The 19,466-nt window shown below is 49.6% G+C and overlaps 3 protein-coding genes across 5 annotated transcripts; 2 read left to right on the top strand and 1 right to left on the bottom strand.

The window, feature by feature from the left end:
• The first annotated feature begins 322 nt into the window (after window positions 1-322).
• ilf3b (interleukin enhancer binding factor 3b) lies at window positions 323-11,214 on the top strand. Of its 2 annotated transcripts, XM_053851842.1 has the most exons (17): window positions 323-405; window positions 1,535-1,647; window positions 3,039-3,259; window positions 3,330-3,504; window positions 3,573-3,720; window positions 4,799-4,890; window positions 6,037-6,132; window positions 7,521-7,632; window positions 7,703-7,800; window positions 7,875-7,986; window positions 8,059-8,172; window positions 8,246-8,451; window positions 8,519-8,686; window positions 8,754-9,035; window positions 9,106-9,277; window positions 10,149-10,559; window positions 10,622-11,214. In XM_053851842.1, exons 2-17 carry the CDS (start codon window positions 1,645-1,647, stop codon window positions 10,744-10,746), a joined length of 2,535 nt encoding a protein of 844 aa, XP_053707817.1. In that variant the 5' UTR covers window positions 323-405; window positions 1,535-1,644; the 3' UTR covers window positions 10,747-11,214. The 2 variants fall into 2 exon arrangements, with proteins under 2 accessions (XP_053707817.1, XP_053707818.1); XM_053851843.1 differs by lacking the exons at window positions 10,149-10,559; window positions 10,622-11,214 and adding an exon at window positions 9,551-10,121.
• Window positions 11,215-11,481: 267 nt separating this feature from the next.
• Window positions 11,482-15,598, top strand: farsa (phenylalanyl-tRNA synthetase subunit alpha). The gene is made up of 13 exons (XM_053851844.1): window positions 11,482-11,646; window positions 12,174-12,311; window positions 12,380-12,478; window positions 12,541-12,656; window positions 12,859-12,951; window positions 13,193-13,321; window positions 13,448-13,563; window positions 13,633-13,717; window positions 13,844-13,943; window positions 14,006-14,174; window positions 14,251-14,328; window positions 14,403-14,517; window positions 14,713-15,598. The coding sequence occupies exons 1-13, from the start codon at window positions 11,500-11,502 to the stop codon at window positions 14,816-14,818; spliced, it is 1,491 nt and encodes a 496-aa protein (XP_053707819.1). The 5' UTR covers window positions 11,482-11,499; the 3' UTR covers window positions 14,819-15,598.
• An 846-nt stretch (window positions 15,599-16,444) lies between these two features.
• On the bottom strand, window positions 16,445-18,852 carry LOC128751334 (small integral membrane protein 44-like). Of its 2 annotated transcripts, none has more exons than XM_053852296.1 (2): window positions 18,322-18,852; window positions 16,445-17,720 (listed from the first exon to the last, which is right to left on the bottom strand). In XM_053852296.1, the coding sequence occupies exons 1-2, from the start codon at window positions 18,548-18,550 to the stop codon at window positions 17,341-17,343; spliced, it is 609 nt and encodes a 202-aa protein (XP_053708271.1). In that variant the 5' UTR covers window positions 18,551-18,852; the 3' UTR covers window positions 16,445-17,340. The 2 variants fall into 2 exon arrangements, with proteins under 2 accessions (XP_053708271.1, XP_053708272.1); XM_053852297.1 differs by having other exon boundaries at window positions 16,445-17,654; window positions 18,322-18,695.
• Between the last annotated feature and the right edge of the window lie 614 nt (window positions 18,853-19,466).

The raw sequence follows: 19,466 nt of genomic DNA, 5'->3' as shown, positions 1-19,466 counted from the left end.
ATATATATATATATATATATATATATATATATATATATATATATATATATATATATATATATATATATATATATATTAAGAACTATACCAGATATTATATCAAGTAACTTCGATGGCTGTTTCTTTTTATTTATTATTTCCTATGTTCTTCAGGGGTTAATAAATATTGACTCGATTCATGAAACTCATTCTGATTGATCCATTGAACTAATCCGTCTGTGACCATTGAAAGGAACACATTTATGACCACGCCCGGAATCAGTGTGGCTCTTTGATCTGATTGGCCAAGAGGCTGCCACTCGCAGCTCTCATCCAGTGTCGTCGTCCGTAGGCGTGGCTCGCGGTGCTGTTGCTGCCTGCCGAGGCTCGGGACTCAGGCGTGCAACATCGCTCGGAGACCGGACGGTAAGTTACCCGAATAAAACGAGGGGTCTGAACCAAACAAGCGAGACAAATTGTACTCGGACAGAAATGTATTTTATCACAGTCCTCGGTATTTCCCAATTCACGTCGGTTTGTTTCAGAAATGCGTTCGGCTTTGTTCGGCTAAGCTAACGTGCTAACTGCTGATGAGCGTCCAATGGGCTCGCGACCATTTTGGCGTTTGATGCGCAGGATTCATTTATTTAAAAAAAACACTCATGAAATACACGTCTTTTCATCGCAACAGTCGGGGCAGCATTCCAGGCTGGGATTCTGGGATTCTGTCTTGCGTCACGTACGGGTGGCCTGCTTTTGTTCGGCTCTCCAGCTTCAGCCAATAAAAATGGCGTCTTTTAAAAGTATTTATTTGCAGCCTTGCTTTCATTGTTCCTTTATCCACACGCAACCCTCCAAATATGATGTGCGACGGTTGTTGCTGTTGATTTGTACGTCACAATTCATGGCGTCCTTCGCTTAACCAACATATTGTAATCAGCTGTATCGAAATGGTTTCAGTTTCCGATTGAAAGCAATGAGCAGATCGATGCCCGTGGGCTGGAACTGGGTCAGAACTTGTGTGGCATCCGCACATGGGTCAAGGAATGAGAACGGGTTACAGTTGCTTTTGAAAAACAGCAATAACTGTCTGGTCCAATGGGTGTAACGTTTCATATCCACACAAGAGTCTCAGTCTCGACATCCATCTGTATGTTACTGAGTAGCTGGGATTGTGATGATTCAGTCTGCATCCTCTATGTTTGACTTCAACCTATCATTTTGTGTCTCGTGCTAGTAGTTCTGCATGCCCTATATTAATTTATGGCCATTTAAAATGTGAGGTGAAATAACATCCCAGTTTTGACTGCGTGAATGGAAATCAATATTAACCATTGTATTTGCTGGAAATTACACTTGAGGTCAAATTGCAGCTCGATGTGTCTGACGTTGTTTTACACCGTTTCTAATTACAGTCAGTCTCATCGATTCACCGCTCTGACTCTTGCGTTGTGCTTTTGTTTTCAACTCTGCCAGACCTAAACTCTTATCACAGATTTGAAGGTGCGATGCGTGAACCTCTGTGATTCATGAACCTCTCTCTTCTCTTCTTTAGAAGACTGCACATTTACCATCCATTTCAAAGGCTGCAGAGACGGGGTGTAGTGAAGTCTGCCGTTCACAAAATAAACAATTCTACACTCTTTGGCGAGCAAATATAACATCATGGTAAGGCAAAGTTTTTTTTCCCCTGAATTGTTTTGAGCTGTGACAGGCTGGTCTTTTATTTCAGTTATTCTGTTCATGACACAAACGAGTCACTAGGGATGGACAATAACCTGTCGTACACTAGATACCTGCTCAAGATAAATGTGATGAACACACACTCGCAGCATTGTACGTGCAATGTTTTCCAATTGGCATTCACAGATATGATATGAGATGAGTGTGATCGGGGATTAACACATGCAACTAGGCTAAAGCCACTCCATGCCTCGACTTCACCCCCCAAAAAGTTTTCATGTCTCAACAGATATGGAAATATTAACGCAAAAATCTGTCTCACCGAGCCATGATTTAACCCCCATGTAAAACCACCAGAACACAGTTGGGTTCTGAAGACAACAGGGTTCTATGAGACACATGTTTCCTGACGTCAGTGAAAAGAGAATTGTATTTTATAAATATGTATTGAAGAACAGTGAGAACACAAGTTCACAGTATGAAGTTGACACTCTCACTGAAGGTTGTGGACAACAGCATTGACGATAACAAACAAGAACGGAGCAACAACCTTGAGCATCTGTGAGACGCTCAATCTGCACTCAGAGTTCTGAAAACAAGGAGGACTGGTACGACCAAAAACAGCGAGACAGCCTTCACCAGTAACTTTCCATTGGTCTGAACAATAACAATAGTTTTTCCATCACACACGCGAAACATTGAACCTCTATACTTCTGTCATATTTGAATGTAAACAAATGATACTGTTGGAGACAAACTCCAGAACTGCATTGAACATAGCTGATCAGTCCGTAACTGCTGAGTTTCTTCACAAAACCGTTGGAAACATGCATTAATAGAATGGAAATGTATTTATTGTGATTTTTATCTGTAAATCGTGATCGTTTTGTTGCCCATATCAGCCGTCCCTGCAAGTCACGTCTCATTGGAGTCACTCGGATCACAGCTGGTGGCTGTGTTTATTCACCCTGCGAGGCTCCAGGCCTGAGCAACACACGCTGTGGCTTCCACATCACTGCCATCCTCTAATTTGACTTTTTCTGCTTGTGCGGACACCCTGCTTGTGTAACCATTGACCCTGAACGAATTGTGACGTCCGACTTGTTTGTCATGGTGGATGGAGTCCCAAAATGGATGTAGATGTAAAGCTTCTGGGATGTCGTTTATGACACGTCCTGTGGCGGGAGCTGGAAAGATGATACAGGAGTTGCTCTGAGCAGGGATTTTGTTTCATGTCTGTGTCTTGTTTCACAGAAAGGTCATTTTTATCTCACTCACATTTCCCAGTCAGTTTCAGGGGTTTTATTTTGTCGTAAACAACTGCAGTATTTGGAGTTGTGAAGCCACCATACTCAATTCCTCCTGTTTTCTTCAAGCCTCCAATGCGCCACAGATCAATGCGTGTCTTCTTGCATGACGACCGCCATGCCATGGCCAAGCACTCTGCCATCTATCCAACGCAAGAGGAGCTTGAAAATGTCCAGAACATGGTGTCCCACACAGAGCGGGGGCTGAAGGCAGTCTCTGACTGGCTGGACAGGCAAGAGAAGGGAGGCACAAAGACTGAAGTTGACGCCGCAGAGAGTGAAAAAGACAGGTACAGTTAGAAAGACTCGCCAGTCCTCCTGGAGTCTAGTCAAGAGCCTGCTTCTCTTCTTGTTCTGCAGCGAACACAAAGAGCAAGCCCACCGCACTCTTCGGGGGGTCATGAGGGTGGGGCTCGTGGCAAAGGGGCTGCTTTTGAAGGGCGACCTGGACCTTGACCTGGTGCTGCTCTGTAAGGAAAAGCCGACCGGAACGCTGCTGAACACCGTGTCGGAGAATCTGACCACGCAGCTCAAGGTGAGCGCCGCCGCGGTGCTGAGAGGTGCCGTGACTCTAAGCTGTTCTCTGCCTTGCTTTGCTCGTAGGCGATCACGGAAGAGCAGTATGTGGTGAGCCAGCAGATCCCGGATGCCAGTATTACCATCAAGAACACCAAGGAGCCTCCTCTGTCCCTCACCATTCACCTGACCTCGCCTCAGGTCCGGGAGGAAATAGAGAAGGCGGCGGCTGGGGGTGAGCGCACACACTGGCTCAGAGGCATCTGTCCTCCTGCAGGGGGACCAGGCAGAAAGTCAGACACTTATTGTTTATTGGGCCTTCAATGGAGCTAGAGGGCGAGAACACACTGTCAGATAACAAAGCTGTGCTATGTTTATAGCTTATCAGACACACTCATAGTTCCATGTGATGTTGTTGTACATTTTTGATGGCCCAATATACAGTAGAGGGCAGGCTGTTGGAGGCTTTCTCTGCCGAAGCAGCGATAAGGAACAGTGGAATGAAGGCTTACTGAGAAGTTAACCAAAAAAAGACCACTTTGTTGCATGTGTTTTTATCAATGATGATGAACGGTTTGCATTGCAGCAAAAATGAGTAGCACAACAAATCGCAGAGCTGTCTTGGTGGACGCTCCTAGCCAGACGCTGTCGGACATGTCCTTCAGCCGAGAGTGTTCTGGGCTGCAGATAAGGACAAAGACACCTGGGTCTGTTCTCTCCAGCGACCGAAACATTGTGCTCCGTCGCCTTGTGGTGAACGACCAGCAGGCGGGAGAGGGACAGGACCTTGACCTCATCTGTAGCCCAGTGCTGATTTTTGACTTCAAGCCATCAGTTTTGCTGCAGCGTGGACCTGTTTGAATATCCACTATTGTGCATCTGATAACTTCTACCTGTGGTTCCAATTCTGATTCTCTCTGTCAAGCCTTCTAGTTTGTCAATTTTTAGGGACGCTGGACCTTTGACCAACTGGCCGCTCTCTGTCTCGGAAGGGGCAAAGTGCAGTGTACCCAGAATATGGGGGAAAGGGGAGGGGCTCTACCTCCTGTTTACGCCATTAAAAATGAACATTGAATGTCAAAAAGAAACCTCCCGTTTGGTACTGTTCCCCTCACAAAAGCCCCGCCGCCTCGGAGTAGAGCCGCATTAATGGGGAGGTTGAGAGTATTTTGGTGGTTCTGCAGGGGAGGGGTCCCCCTTCCCTTCCCCCTCCAGCCTGTGGTTTGGGAAAGCTGCCTGTGTTCCCCCTGGCCGGCTGACAGAACTCCCCTTGGTCAAACTGTACCTTGTCTTCTTATTCCACCTGCCAATAGAATCGCTTTCAGTCAACGATCCTCCGGATGCTCTGGACAGGCAGAAATGCCTAACTGCCTTGGCGTCTCTCCGCCACGCTAAGTGGTTTCAGGTTTGGATCTTGTCTTTATTTGTCTCTCAAACAAAGTAGTTTTAAGTTTGTTTTTATGCTGTGTTCTTTTTTGTCCTAAGTACCATGTGCTTTTTCTCCACCCTTTAATTTACGACTCGAAAACCGTCCTACCGTAGCAAGTCCTTTGATGTCTGGATCAGAAAATGTTCTGAATTAACACCGCTTTTTAGATTGGCTTTGCTCACCTAACAGGCCATGTGTTGTTTTTGATTTCAAAATGAGCTAAATTAAACTGCAGCTACAGGTGCAATATTTCTCAGTGTGGTAGCTCCAGTCTTGTGTGCTTTCCATTGTCCAAATCTGAGCGTATGCAGCAGGTCCTGAAGGGAAGCGTGGGCCGGGGGAAGCGTGCGTCATAGCTATTGCTCCTCCAGCACCCTGCTAATGATGAGTAAACGTTGAACTACAGCTGAACCCTGACCCGGATCGCTTCGGGTCTTGCATGGAGCTAAAGTGATCGCTTGGTTCTTTCTGGTTCGGAGCCTCAGTTAAATACATGACAGGCTTGTTTAGCACTAGTGTGGTCCACGTGTGGTCAGCGCAGCTCGCAAGCGCTTGTATTCTGATCTAGTCAGTGGAACCGTGTCGCGAGGCTTCACCTTTGTCGTCACATCCACCTGAGCTCCGTCATTGCCAACCAGTGTGTCTTGGCTCTATTCACATCACCCCCCACCCCACATCCTCTCTCGTCCCTCCCAGCAGATGTTTCAGTTTGTTTTGTGGAGCATGCAGCCTGACTTTCTCCTGCTTCTGCTGCTCATCGGCCTGTGTCGACAAATCATCAGGAATATTGCACCTTCTGTTTGATAGCTTTGGATAACCACACTGCTTTAGACGGCCCACCTGGCTGGGAGGCCCCTGTCTCGACGTGACACACCACTAATGAGACCCCAATATTACAGCCAATGATGCTTGTTTTCACGTCCAACGGTTTAGCAATACGACTCCTCCCTTTTTTGTCTGAATGCTTCCTTAATGATAAGGCTTGACTGTTCTAGTCGTGTGGCTTTACTTTCTGTTGATGGTTCATGTGTTGGTGAAGAAGAGCCACAGAGTTGCATCCCGTTGACTGAACGTGGCTGGCCCTCCCCGTGCCCCTCCTCCCCGCCCTGCTTGTGTCTCCAGGCCAGAGCCAACGGGCTGCGCTCCTGCGTCATCGTCATCCGGATCCTGAGAGACCTCTGCGCCCGCATCCCCACGTGGACTCCACTCCATGGCTGGGTAAGAGACGGCGCTTCACCTGCGACCTGTGGTCGGGTGGGGTCATTTTTAACCATGAATAATGAGCGAAGATGTGGCATACAGCAGGGGTTCTTAACCTATTTGATCTTGGGGCCCAATCAATAGGACTGATTCAAGTAACCAGACATGTCAATAAACCAAAACCTTGTGAAATGGCATGAAACCATGTGATCAGCGCAAAGGTATTTGTCAGCAGCAAAAGGTGCAAGTCATGTTCGTCAAATTTGCAAAAGAAAACGAGAAGAAAAAAATACCCTTGATGCAGACTTTTGAGAAAATTGGAAAAACTATACGTCATGAATATGAAAAGTCTGAATGAAATAAATGTCATAAAACGTCTACATTGTCTTTTTCATACACTCTAAAGAAGACAAGTGTAAGTGAAGTAAAGTATCACCATTAACTGTTCTAATTAATTTAACAACTGCTCCAAAAGATCCAAAGTGTTTACTGTTGGGGGCGCCATCTTTTTCTTTATCTTTTTTCTTTTCAAGAACTTCTCCATAGTTGGTGACCATCACAAATGTGCAGCTGTCAAGTCAATGACTCACTCCTGCCTCCATATGTGGCAAGCGTCTTAAAACTGAGCGTCTCACGGTGTAAAACACAAAACTTCTAGTGACCCTCTAGCGGCCCAACCATGGGCCCCAGCCCTGTGGTTGAGAATCACTGGCATAAGGGATGGTATGTGAAAAATGTGAACTGCAAACTTCATTTCTGTGTCGTCAGTAACTTGACAATCACAAGAAATGTATGACTCAGGCGACACATGAATGGCCGCTCACAGCTACTGGGTCGCTCTGTGACCTGCTTGGCTCTTACGCCTCATCAGCTCTGAGCGGCTTTTGCCTCAGGCAGGGAATGTATGTATATATGTGTGTTTAAGAGATGAGGGATGTAGGTCATGGCAGCGGATATTGTCATGGTAGCTGAGGTTGCCACTGTCGGTGCAAGCTCACATCAACCATGTTTTCTTGCTCAGCTGAACCCAGCGGGTGGAGACTGTAGTGGCTCGCCCCTCGGTTTTCTTTTTTTTTTTTTTTTTAAGAAAACGTATTCAATGTGTCGTTGAAACATTGAAGTCTGTCAAACGTTCAGCAGTGCCTCCTTCCTTCAAAATGTTTTCTTCCAGCCCACCATCTTTCCCTGACAAACACGGTTCCATTCCTCTTCTGCTGGAAACCGTCCTCAGATTTGATGGTTTTTCTCTTCTGATTTTGATATTTGTGTGGGACGGAGGCCCGTCACATGAATGCTATGAATATTTTGATCAACTGTTTGAGTGGGTTGATAGTAGCTTTCAGCCTTGGAAGGTGTGTTGGCCTGAGATGGAGGCGCTGATCTGACCAGTGTCTTCTGCTGTGCAGCCTCTGGAGCTCATCTGTGAAAAAGCCATTGGCACCACAAACAGACCGATGGGAGCTGGAGAAGCCCTGCGCAGGGTTCTGGAGTGTCTGGCGTCCGGGATCCTCATGCCAGGTAGTCGAGGATCTGATTTCCTGCTCAAAGTTGTCCTCCTTGGTTCTGAAGTCGAGCCTGTGATTTGTAGAATCTGCGGGGATCTCTGATCCCTGTGAGAAGGAGCCCACCGATGCCATCGGTCACCTGAACCGCCAGCAGAGGGAGGACATCACATCCAGTGCCCAGGTGGAGATGGATGGAATAGAACCCACACTTTCTCATAAAAGTTCGAGTTTGACAGTGTGTTTCTGATTTTCCAGTATGCCTTAAGGCTGGCCGCTTTCGGGCAGCTTCACAAAGTGCTGGGTATGGATCCACTTCCCACGAAGATTCCCAAAAAGACTCGTACTGAGACGCCTATTGACTACATCGGTACATAAAAATGGAAAAAGTATAAATCCGTTTTAGATGGTGTTGTGTTGAGGTTTGTCTCTTGTGTTCCAGTCCAAATCCCTCCGAGCACCGCGTATGCGCCGCCGATGAAGAGGCCCATCGAGGAGGAGGAGGGCACGGATGACAAAAGTCCCAACAAGAAGAAGAAAAAGGTGCAGAAGAAATGTGAGTGGATCCCGAAGGCGGCTGATGTTTGCCGGTGAGAAGGTTTGTGGTTGAAGTGGGTTCAATCTTCCAGCTGCCGACGACAAAGCTGAGCCTCCTCAGGCCATGAACGCTCTGATGCGACTCAACCAGCTGAGGCCCGGCCTTCAGTACAAGCTGATCTCCAAGACCGGCCCGGTGCACGTCCCAGTCTTCACCATGTCGGTGGAGGTGGATGGGAAGACGTTTGACGCCTCGGGTCCATCGAAGAGGACGGCCAAGCTGCATGTGGCTGTGAAGGTGAGACGGGTTCAAGGCTCCGGCTCTGGGACTGGTGAGTAAAGACGGTTGGTGTGGATCCATGCAGGTCCTGCAGGACATGGGTCTCCCCACTGGAGTAGAGGTGAAGACTGAGCCCGCAAAACCAGAAGTCACCGTGGCAGCCGCCCCAGCAGAACTTGCCAAAGTGAAGGTGGAACCTGCAGAGCCGACGCTCGACGCCGTGCCCAACACAGAAACCGCTGAAGCAGCGGAGGTGAGTGGAAGCACGTGGCTGCTGCAGCAGCGACCTGTGGGTCTCACCCTCCGCCTGCTCTCCGCAGCCCCCCCGCCAGCAGGGGCCCATCCTCACCAAGAACGGCAAGAACCCAGTGATGGAGCTGAACGAGAAGCGGCGCTGCCTCAAGTACGAGCTCATCTCCGAGACGGGCGGCAGCCACGACAAGCGCTTCGTCATGGAGGTGGACATCGACGGCCAAAAGTTCCAAGGGACCGGCTCCAATAAGAAGGTGGCCAAGGCTCACGCCGCCCTGGCTGCCCTGGAGCAGCTCTTCCCTGAGGGCAGCGCGCCAGAGGCGCCGGCCAAGAAGAAGGGCCTGCCCATGGTAGACTCCACTCACAACTCACACCTGTCCCTGCAGCACCTGGTGTCAGGCCTCATTATTGTCTCTGCAGCACAACCCCGGAGGCTACGGCATGATGGGACCCCCCGGGAACGGAGCGCCACCTAGAGGCAGGGGGAGGGGCCGCGGGCGCGGCAGGGGCAGAGGCTTCAACAACAGTGGAGGATACGGCCAGGGAGGCTTTGGATCCTTCGGTTACGGGAACAACGCCAACCCAGGATACAGTAAGTGTCTTGTCCTTGCTCCGAGTCAGATTCCACCTGGTCACTGGGTCGCACAATTCAAACAAAGGATGATGCGAAAATGTATATCTCTGCTTTAGGACACAAGGTTGCCTCCCACCCCTCCCCCTTGTTAGCTCAGAGTGTGACAGGAGCAGAGAAATGGAAACTATCTGACCAATTCAAATCACCTTGCTGCCACTTTGATGGCGAACCAATCCTAATCCACCTGGTTTTGATATATCTTTCTCTTCTCTGCCCTGTCTCACTCTTTAGGTGACTTTGTGTCAGACTCCTATGGCTACCACGAGTTTGCGACATAGACCCTCCCCCCACTCTTAGAAAGCTAGAAAGGCTCTGCTAGAAAAGAAACACACACACTGAGTCACGAACTCTCTTCAACGTCCAAACCACGGAGTTAAAGCGACAGCAGCCTCGGGGAGACGCCTGGTGCATGTTCAGTCTCACCGTCTGTTCCCACTCGCTGAGGACCAGCATCTGGACCTGCCCTGGCTGCATCTAGTTTTCTGCAGGGCCTCCTGTCGCACACATCCTGTGAACTCTTGACCCCACTCCCTGTTTTGTTGTTCAGATTTAACTCTGAAGTATGTTTTTATACTTGGACGAAGATGCTTGTATCCCACCGACTGCACTGAGTCGCAGCTACAATAAATGGATTTATTTTTTTGCTTCTGTTCAATGTAATAAGTAAAGACTCTGGTTCATGGTTGGAGTGAAGCTGAAGAGAATGCATGTTTTTAGCTGACTGACAGTTGACAGCAATGTCATGTTGTGAAGAGTGGAGTAATAAAGTCTTTTTTCGGAAACTGTTTCCTTAGGAAGAATGCTTCAAGCATGTGCTGCTGTTTAACAGGTTACAGCTACAACAACGCTGGACAAAACGGAGGAGCTTGCACCACGAGCAGTCCGTCCGCCGGCCCCCCAGCGTCCCCCGTCTCTGGATCCTCACAGAGCTCCTACGGTTCGTTCTACCAGAACAACGGTGCCTACAGTCCCTCGCCCGCGGTGAAGCCCAAAAAGAAGCCCCCCATGCACAAAGGAGTGAAGCCTTTCCCAGGACCGCAGGGCGTGAGCGGCGTCCCCGCAGGTGGCTTCCAGCCAGGAGGCTCACCGGGACCGGCCTCCTACGGCCCGTACGGCTATGGGCAAGGGAAGAAGAGCTTCAACCAGAGCCAGGTGGGGTCTGGTGGGTATGCCTACAGCACCGCCTACCCAAGTCAGGTGACGGGAGGAGCCGGAAGCAGCCAGAACTACAACTATGATGGTGAGTCCGCCTCGTGTCGTCTCAGGCTTTGTTACTGACGTCGGGTGCTTTTTCCTCTGCAGGATTCGGAAGCCTGCCAAACTACAGCTCCCAAGGAGCAGGGAACAACCAAGGGTTCGGGAACTCTCCGTACCACACTGGAGGTTACGGGAAATCGGACGGCAGCATGAGCTACCAGTACAGATAGACTGCACGACTCTGAGAGGTCCATCGGCTCCAGTCGTCCCGCAGTCGGACACGTCCGTTGCTGCTGCTGCCGCCGCCGCCGCCTTCCTACATCCTCGCCGTTTCCCCATTGTTGTGTAGCAAGTGATGTTGTGGCTGCCACTGGCCCCCCGTCCTGTGCTGAACTCCAGGTCATTCTTTTATAAACATTTGACTCCTGTCTCACTGACAGAGGAGACCTTCAACTCTCAAGAGTTTGACATTTTATTTCGTCGTCGTCTGGTATAGACATACACAAACTCGTTGGGTTGTGTAGATACGTTTAAGCTGACCTTGTAATTATGGCGTGTTTGTGATCGGATTGTTTGAAGGAACTTTTTTGAGGTTGCTGGAAACAATGCAATTATGAAATGTTACTGCTGAACATGGCCTCAGATGGATTTGTTTCTCATCAGCTGTTTGTATGAATAAATGATTTTTATTTTGGAGAAAGTCTATTTTGCTTCTGATGTGTTTCAGAATGATTCTGTCAAATTCAGCAGAAAAATGTATTTATATAGATACGATTTATCTAAGATGCTGCTGCACAGTATGGCGATTTGTGTATTTATACAATAATTTAATACAATTAATAGCTTGCATAGATTCTTGTATCATAAATTCTACTACGTCTTTTCCAAAATGCTCATTTGTTTTTCGCAAACGTAAAAAGCTGACGAGTGTCGCGTTATATGACGTCACATCCGCTTCCGTTGGAGGTCCACCGGGATCCAGCATGGCGGACACCGGTGTGGCAGAGTCGCTTCTGCGGCAGGTTGAGAAGGCGGACGACGGCGTGGACAGCCTCCAACTGGCCACCAGCCTCGGGGTGGACCACCAGGTTGTCGTCGGTGCCGTGAAGAGTTTGCAGGCGCTCGGTGACGTAAGTTTGGCCGTCGGAAGTCCAGCACTCGCTCCCGGTTCTCCGACTGATGCAACTAGTTTCCAGGAGCTCGGCTGTCAGACAGACTCGCGTCTTTGTTTTTTCTTTTTTTTTCCCGCAAAGGCAGTGCCCCGGTGTATAAAAACATGTCCCCCACTTTCACAAAGCATACTGAAAAAAAATAATGGATGAAAAAATGAGCGAATCCTGAGCTAATGTTTTGCTACATCGTGCTATTGTTGATCATTCATTTTGCTTTTCCTCCGACCGATTTGTCAAGTTGGTTTGTCTTCTGTCGGAGTTGTAAACCTGTTTTTTACCTGGTATTTCATGAAATATTTATTGATCTTCAAGACACTGATATAATTGTGTTATTGTGATAACGTTGTGTACATTTACAAAGTGATTAAACATGTTAAAACATTAGTTAGAACTCAAAGTTATTAATAAAATAAAAAATAATAATTCGTTAATAAACTAAAATGTATTGCCCTCTTCTTGCTTGACATTTCGTTGCTGGTGTCCAGGTGATCTCAGCCGACCTGCGCTCCTCCAAACACTGGGAACTGACGGTGGAAGGGACGGAGATCGCAGAGCAGGGCAGCCATGAAGCCAGGGTCTTCAGCGCCGTCCTGCCGGAGGGGCTTGCTCAGGCTGACCTCATGGTGAGTGACAGTGGAGGGTGTACTGTGCCCTGTATGTGGAGCCGTTCTGACTTCCCTCCTCGATGCAGAAACTGTCCTTTGGGAAGATCGGCTTCAGCAAGGCCATGTCCAACAGATGGATCCGCCTGGACAAAGGTCACGAGGGCGGCCCCAGGATATTCAGAGCCGTAGGTGAACTGGACATCTCTTGTCTTCGTCTGCCCTTGATCTTATAAGTATTTGTGTTCAGGTGGAGAACATCGACGACCAGGTCAGAGAGAAACTCCTCCTGGTTCAGAGTGGAAGCACATCCCTGGACGAGAAGGAGAAGAACGAGCTGAAGAAAAGGAAACTTCTGTCTGAAGTGTGAGTGGCGGTTATACCACCAGGGGGCAGCAGCGGGTTTGATGCGCTTGAGCTGCAGAAGTCAGTGACCTTTATTCCACAAACTGGCTCCAAATGTAGGTTCTTTTTTTTGGAAATATCAGCTCACGGAAGTGAAGGTCTGATGCCTCCTAAAGTCGGTCAGGTTCTTCACACTGAGGTAACTTGGTCTGCTCTGCTTCAGGACGGTGAAGACCTACTGGCTCACCAAGGGCCCGTCCTTCAGCACCTCCGTCACCAAGCAGGAGACCGAGCTCACCCCAGAGATGATCTCCTCGTGAGTCCACCTGCCTCCCAGCACTTCTCACAGGAACCGTCTGGTCGGCTCGTCTCCGTCTGACGGTGACGGCGGACGAGCTCCGACGTGAGACGTAGAGGAAGCTCCGCCCATTTCAGGGGACGAGTCCACAGAGGGGGGCTCTGTCCTAAAGGCAGGGTGGAACAAAGTCTGACCTCAAGAGCTTCTGATCTATTGGACGAGGCGTTTCATTGATGCTAATTCATGTTTGCTGTCGCAGTGGCAGCTGGAAGGACAAGAAATTCAAGCCGTACAACTTCGAGGCCATGGGCGTGGCCCCGGACTGCGGGCATCTTCACCCGCTGATGAAGGTGCGGACGCAGTTCCGGCAGATCTTCCTGGAGATGGGGTGCGTTGCCAGGCACAGTCACATCACGGCGCTGTCTGCAGAGAAGCTCTCTGACTGAGTCGCATCATGCACTGCAACAGTCCGCATGAGTCTCTGATGTGGACTAAACGCTGGTTCCTCCTGAAGGTTCACGGAGATGCCGACCAACAGCTTCATCGAAAGCTCCTTCTGGAACTTCGACTCGCTCTTCCAGCCTCAGCAGCACCCGGCCCGGGACCAGCACGACACCTTCTTTCTGTCCGGTGAGTGCATCGGCCCCTCCCCTCACTCGCACGGCCAGACCTGTCAGTGACCCAAAGTGTGGTCTCCAGACCCGGCGCAGGCGCGGCACTTCCCTCAGGAGTACCTGGAGAGGGTGAGACGGGTCCACTCCGAGGGGGGCTACGGGTCTCAGGGGTGAGTGTGGACGCTCGTTTCCACGTCTGGTTCTGGTCGGTCCCCGTGAGGTCCAGAACATGGATGGAGCTAAAGCTGCCGTCGGTGGTTCCATCAGAACCGGTGTCTGAGCTTCTGGTGCTGCAGGTACAAGTGTGAGTGGAAGTTGGAGGAAGCTCAGAAGAACCTGCTGCGCACTCACACCACAGCGGTCAGCGCCAGGATGCTGTACAAACTGGCTCAGCAGGTGAGACTTTCTGCCGACTCAGCACTCCCAACGCTGACCCCCCACCTCCCCCAATCCACCAGGAGAAGTTCACCCCCGTCAAGTACTTCTCCATCGACCGCGTCTTCCGGAACGAGACCCTGGACGCCACCCACCTGGCCGAGTTCCACCAGATCGAGGGTTTGGTGGCGGACTACGGGCTGACCCTGGGCGACCTCATGGGGGTCCTGCACCAGTTCTTTACCAAACTGGGTCTGGATTTGACACTCTGAAGGCCTCCTCCTCCTCTCAATGTTCTGCTCCCTCTGACGTTCTCATCTCTGGACAGGGATCACCAAGCTGCGCTTCAAGCCGGCCTACAACCCGTACACAGAACCCAGCATGGAGGTGTTCAGCTACCATGAAGGTACGTCCCGGAGAGTGTCTGGACACTGTCAAGGTGCCACTCACTCACTGCGACGACACTTTCCTCGCTCACAGGACTTAAAAAGTGGGTGGAGGTGGGCAACTCTGGAGTCTTCAGACCTGAAATGCTGCTGCCCATGGGTCTCCCTGAGGACGTGTCGGTGATCGCCTGGGGTCTCTCTCTGGAGAGGCGAGTCTCATGTCGTGTTGTGTGGCATAAGGAATGTGGAACATCGTGTGTCGCATCCTAGTCTCATTGAAACTCAGTATTTCTTTCATATTTTGTGGTTACATTTGGCTTAAAAGGCACCTTTCTAAATGAATTGATTTCTTGTGCGTTTGACTTTCCTTCCTTTGATGACCTGATCTTTGTCGCCCCCTGCAGGCCCACCATGATCAAGTATGGCATCAACAACATCCGAGAGCTGGTGGGACACAAGGTCAACCTCCAGATGGTCTACGACAGCCCCGTGTGTCGACTGGACTCCTGAGTGACACGCGCAACTCCTGTCAGAGACAAACCCAAATGGATCATGTGAGCGGCCCCAGAACCAGAGCCGAGGAAAGCGGCGAGAACCATAACTCTAATGAATATTGAATTCTGGATCATGAGAATAAACCTTTTCCCAAAGACCGTGTGTGGCGGGGTTGAGCTTCCCAGCAGAACTGGAGCAGGTGTTTGCTCGCTCCATTAATGTGACTTCAACTTCTGCAACTGCTGCGTCCTGAAGGCTTGAGGTGGGTCGCTAAATCTCTGAGAAGATCGGATCAATGTGCCTCTGATGCCTTATAAAGCATTGGTTCCACTTTTATGACTGAATGTGGCTTCACTTTTTTATGCTTAGCCCAGTCATTATAAGGCAAAAACATGCTAACGGCGCTAAAACACTGATGCTAAATATTAGTTTTGTTTTTCAGTGACTTCTCGCGGCTCAATAAGTCGTGTTTTCAAGTGAACAGCTGAAAGGTGACCGCACTGTCTGTTGTTGTTGGGGTTGAAGATGACAATTTTGCCAAGAGGCTTAATATTGTAAGCTTGTTATGTTTGCTAAGCTAAGCGCCGTAGCTTCAGCTCCCGACAGACTCGCGCCTGGTTATTTTGTTGTCGGATAAATCCGCCCGGTGTCTGTGTGTTTGGCTGCTTCCTTGGATTTAGGATTAAGTTTTCAGAGTTAAACTATTTTCCCCCAACAGATCAAACCACCTGTTGTTTATCAGCGAAAAGAGATTAGTTTGTTTACGCATTTTGGTTTTCTTTTCTATATTTTTAATCTCATTTCTACTGTATCCTATACTGTAATATTGCGTATACATTATTTTAGTGAATAAATAATATGTTGATGCTGAACGATGGCAGCACCGTGGCTCTCCCGAGGGTCGCGGGTTCGATTCCAGCTCGACTCCACTCAACAGGCAGCTCTTTGTGTTTTTAACTGCGCACAAGTCCTGAAGGAACTCTGGTTTCCTCCCACTGTGCTTAAACTGAGATTAATAGATGAATTTAATTGTGTGTCCGGTGATGGACTGTGGTGCTGTCCAGGGTGTCCCCCCCCCTTGTGGTTCAAGAGAAGTGAAAAGGTGGAGGCTCCTCACAACTGTGTCCTGACTTTCTCTTTAACTATTGACCCCCAGCAGCCATTGGCTGATGCCTGGTTCACACCCTCCGACCAGGCTGCAGGAGTCAGGGTTTACTGTGGATGAAGCTCAAATATTCCAGGGCCCTTCAGCCTGGAAAGGTCAGCACTTGATCCGAAAGAGCGTCCCTCACCGCTTCATAAGTGCTGGTAACATGATTAGGACAGAGGTCGTGGTCCTGGCTGACCTCGTGGCCCTCAGGCATGCGGCAGAATTGTGAATGTCTAAGCTGTGTTATGCAGCCGATGGGGAAAGCCGCGAGCGTGACACCTGCCCTGACTGCTCCTGGATTATCTCGTACAGCTCGGATCCATGGAACTCCCTAAGTCTTCCACTTAATCGCTCTGCGTCTTGAAATAACGTTTTACTCAGGTGCGTGCGCGGCGGCCAGCAGGAGGGTTTTCTGCTCCTGCTTGAAATAAACCGGCCGATAAAATGGCCGATATATGGAGAAACTCAAACAGGGCCTCTTCATTGAAAAAGTTTATTTACACAAGAGGAAGAGCCACGGAGGTGGCGGTGTGAAGTTTAGATCTGTGTCTTCTCACTGAAGCTCAGGCACACTGAGACAATGATCCTCTGCTGTAATCCTCTTCACGGGAGGCGGGGGGTGGAGGGTGGGGGCGGCTGAACCAAGGCACAGGACTTGCTTGAGCTCTGCCGTGTTCCACGGGCTGCGACACCAGGAGCAAAAGGAACTTCCCGTAGTTCAAAAGTTCCTCGTCCCTCAAAGCTCTCGAGACACACTTTCGCCGACTGCACAGATGGTTGAGAGACGGCCAGCGCAGATTAAGCGCCGTGTTGCTACGCTCCACGAAAACCACACTTGGCAACACCTGAGATTCTTTTCCGTATCGAGGCAAATCCAATTGTGACGCCCAAGAGGCAGACGTCTGAGTCATCCAAATTTAGGCAGACGCACACGCTGACTTGGAATCGGTGACTAGGATAGACTAGTGTGTGAACACTGCCCCCGCCTCTTATCATCTGCCATGTCCAGTTGGTACCAGTTTGTGTTTCTCAGTTTGCTTTGATGTCGCAAACCAGTTTCCTACCCAAATCTCTCACTTAATTCTACTCGGGGGGTCGAGGTTTTTTGGTGGACAACGTTGAACATTGCGGATTTTCAATGTCATCGAGCCAAACTGGCAAAGACCCTCCTGTTGCTAGCTCTGGCTATAACTTGTGCATTGGTGTTTGCACCAACCACACAACGTATAAATGCTACATTACGCCTGCTACGGGTCAAAGTATACAAGGAGGACCAGGAATCCAGAGTCAAGCAACTACCTCTGCTTTCCATGCCAGTTCCAGAATAATCTGACCAGGCTCCTCCACACTCCGTCAGTCCACATGCTGAGATTTACTCCACCTCCAGTCACACGTCCCTGGGGATGCTGGTCTCCGGGTTCTGACCCGGGCTGCTGCTGAAGAGGGCCGGGGAGCCGTGACACGTGGGGGAGCTGTAAGAGTGAGGGAAGAAGGCGGGGATGTAGGGCAGGGCGGCCAGCAGCAGGGGGCTGGTCTGGGGGCTCTCGTCCGCCGGCGGCAGTGGGATGACCACGTCGTCCTGGTCCCACACGTGGAAGGCGTTGTGAGCGAAGGGGTGCAGAGGCGGAGGGTAGCTGGAGCACAGGCGCTGGGGGTTGGTCTTCTCATTTTCCTCGTCCCCGGTGGGACCCAGAACGCACTCTGAACCCAGAGAAGGTGGAAGATGAGTCATCACCAGGAGCACCGGTGGAGCCCAACTGTGTTTTGCTGTGTGTGTGAGACAGTCGGTGGGTTGTAAAAGCCAGTTAACTCAGCTTCAGTGTGTTGGTTACATTCTATGACTTTGGTTCTGCTTGAATTGCTGTGTGTATGGAGTGTTTGGCCCCTGAATGGATGTGTTTTTAAGTGAATCAAGCCATTCAATTCGATTGTATTTCGGGGAGCCACCATTCTGTGTCTGTGTGTACCTTGTATAGCTGTGCTTGTGCTGAACCCCACCAGTTTAAGCCTCAATTTGAGGCTCAGAGTTTCAAAATAACAGGATGATTGTAAGTGGGACTCAGGTGAGCCATGTGTTTCGGGTGGTTAGGTTCAGGGGGAGAGGCTGGGGAAAGGGCGATGGTCCTCACTCGGCCGGGAAAACAAACCTGTGTGTTCGTTGAACACACACTCCAAAGTTATTGTTTGTTTGTCTGATTCTTCGTCACATTTTTGGTCGTGCACGGGCCGAGCCTAAGTTTGAACTGTCTCTCTCGGGCGTGTGGCTGTTTGGTTCAGTACTCAACCGTGTTGATGGTGTGGGGAGCCGCGTGTTCTGGATGTGCGTCAGCTGCGTCTGAAATGGAAGCCGAGGCAGCGGCGCGCGTACCTGTGATGTCGATGGCCAGGTCCTTGATCAGGTGTCCGATGATGGCGTAGGCGACTCCCACCACCACCATCGCGGCCATCAGCAGGTAGACGACGGCCTTGGGCAGCTGGATCAGCTCCTTCACCTCCGGCCTGAACTGCCGGTACAGGGACTCGTCCGCGTCCACGGAGTAGGCGTCAGCCTGCGCTTCCCCGGACAGACTGTAGCTGGAGAAGTTGACTCCGTTCATGGCGACCAGAGCATCGCGCGGCTCCGCCTCTGTCAGAACCGGTGGCGGGACTCGGGTTCCGGCGGTCCAGCTGGCGTGTGACGCGCGGCTCTCTCCTCGGTGCTGAAGAGCGGCGCGCTCAGATAAGTGACGCCGGACCCTCTGTGCGCAGGCGCCACTTTTACTGAGAAGCTGCGCTGCGGAGAAAAGCTAATCGCGTGCGTCTATCTGTATTTTTTAATCTCTAAATCGTCCCGGGACAGTGGAAACTGGCTTTAAGTGGCGTCTAGTAATAAGCGAATCGGCGAGGATTTCTCCTCTTCAAGTACCAATTCATCTGCACTTTCCGACGTTTGGAATCATTTTCATTTCTGTTAAGTGGGTTAAATCACGTGGGACACCATGGCGTGAACAAGGTAAAGGTGAGATCTGTAACGCCATTCAGACTTCAGGAATTTTAGTCATGACATCAAATAAAACAAGGGCTGATACGATTCAGCTGATCACATTATGACCATATATATATATATATATATATATATATATATATATATATATATATATATATATATATATATATATATATATATATATATATATATATATATATATATATATTATTATTTATCTGATATTCATTTATTTTGGACATATAGTTTTTGAAAAACCGGAGGCCTCAGACCGAAATTTCGTTGCCATAATACAGTGTTATGTTTTTGTGCAATGACAATAAAGACAGTCTAAGTCTAAACTAAGCTATCGTGGGTGTAAGAAACCTAGACCTCAGAAAAACAAGTGATGATGAATGATGTAGCTCATATATTCACTTCCAAATGTTTTGGTCAGAAATCTTAGAAGCGGTTCAGAAGTTCATCTCTACTGTCGGCCTGGATCGGCCCTGAAAGAATCGTTTCAAAGTGAATGTTTTGGGTCTCAT

The sequence above is a fragment of the Synchiropus splendidus genome, chromosome 19 (genome assembly GCF_027744825.2).
Source record: "Synchiropus splendidus isolate RoL2022-P1 chromosome 19, RoL_Sspl_1.0, whole genome shotgun sequence".
NCBI lineage: Eukaryota > Metazoa > Chordata > Actinopteri > Syngnathiformes > Callionymidae > Synchiropus > Synchiropus splendidus.
This window is presented reverse-complemented; position numbering and strand designations above follow the sequence as displayed.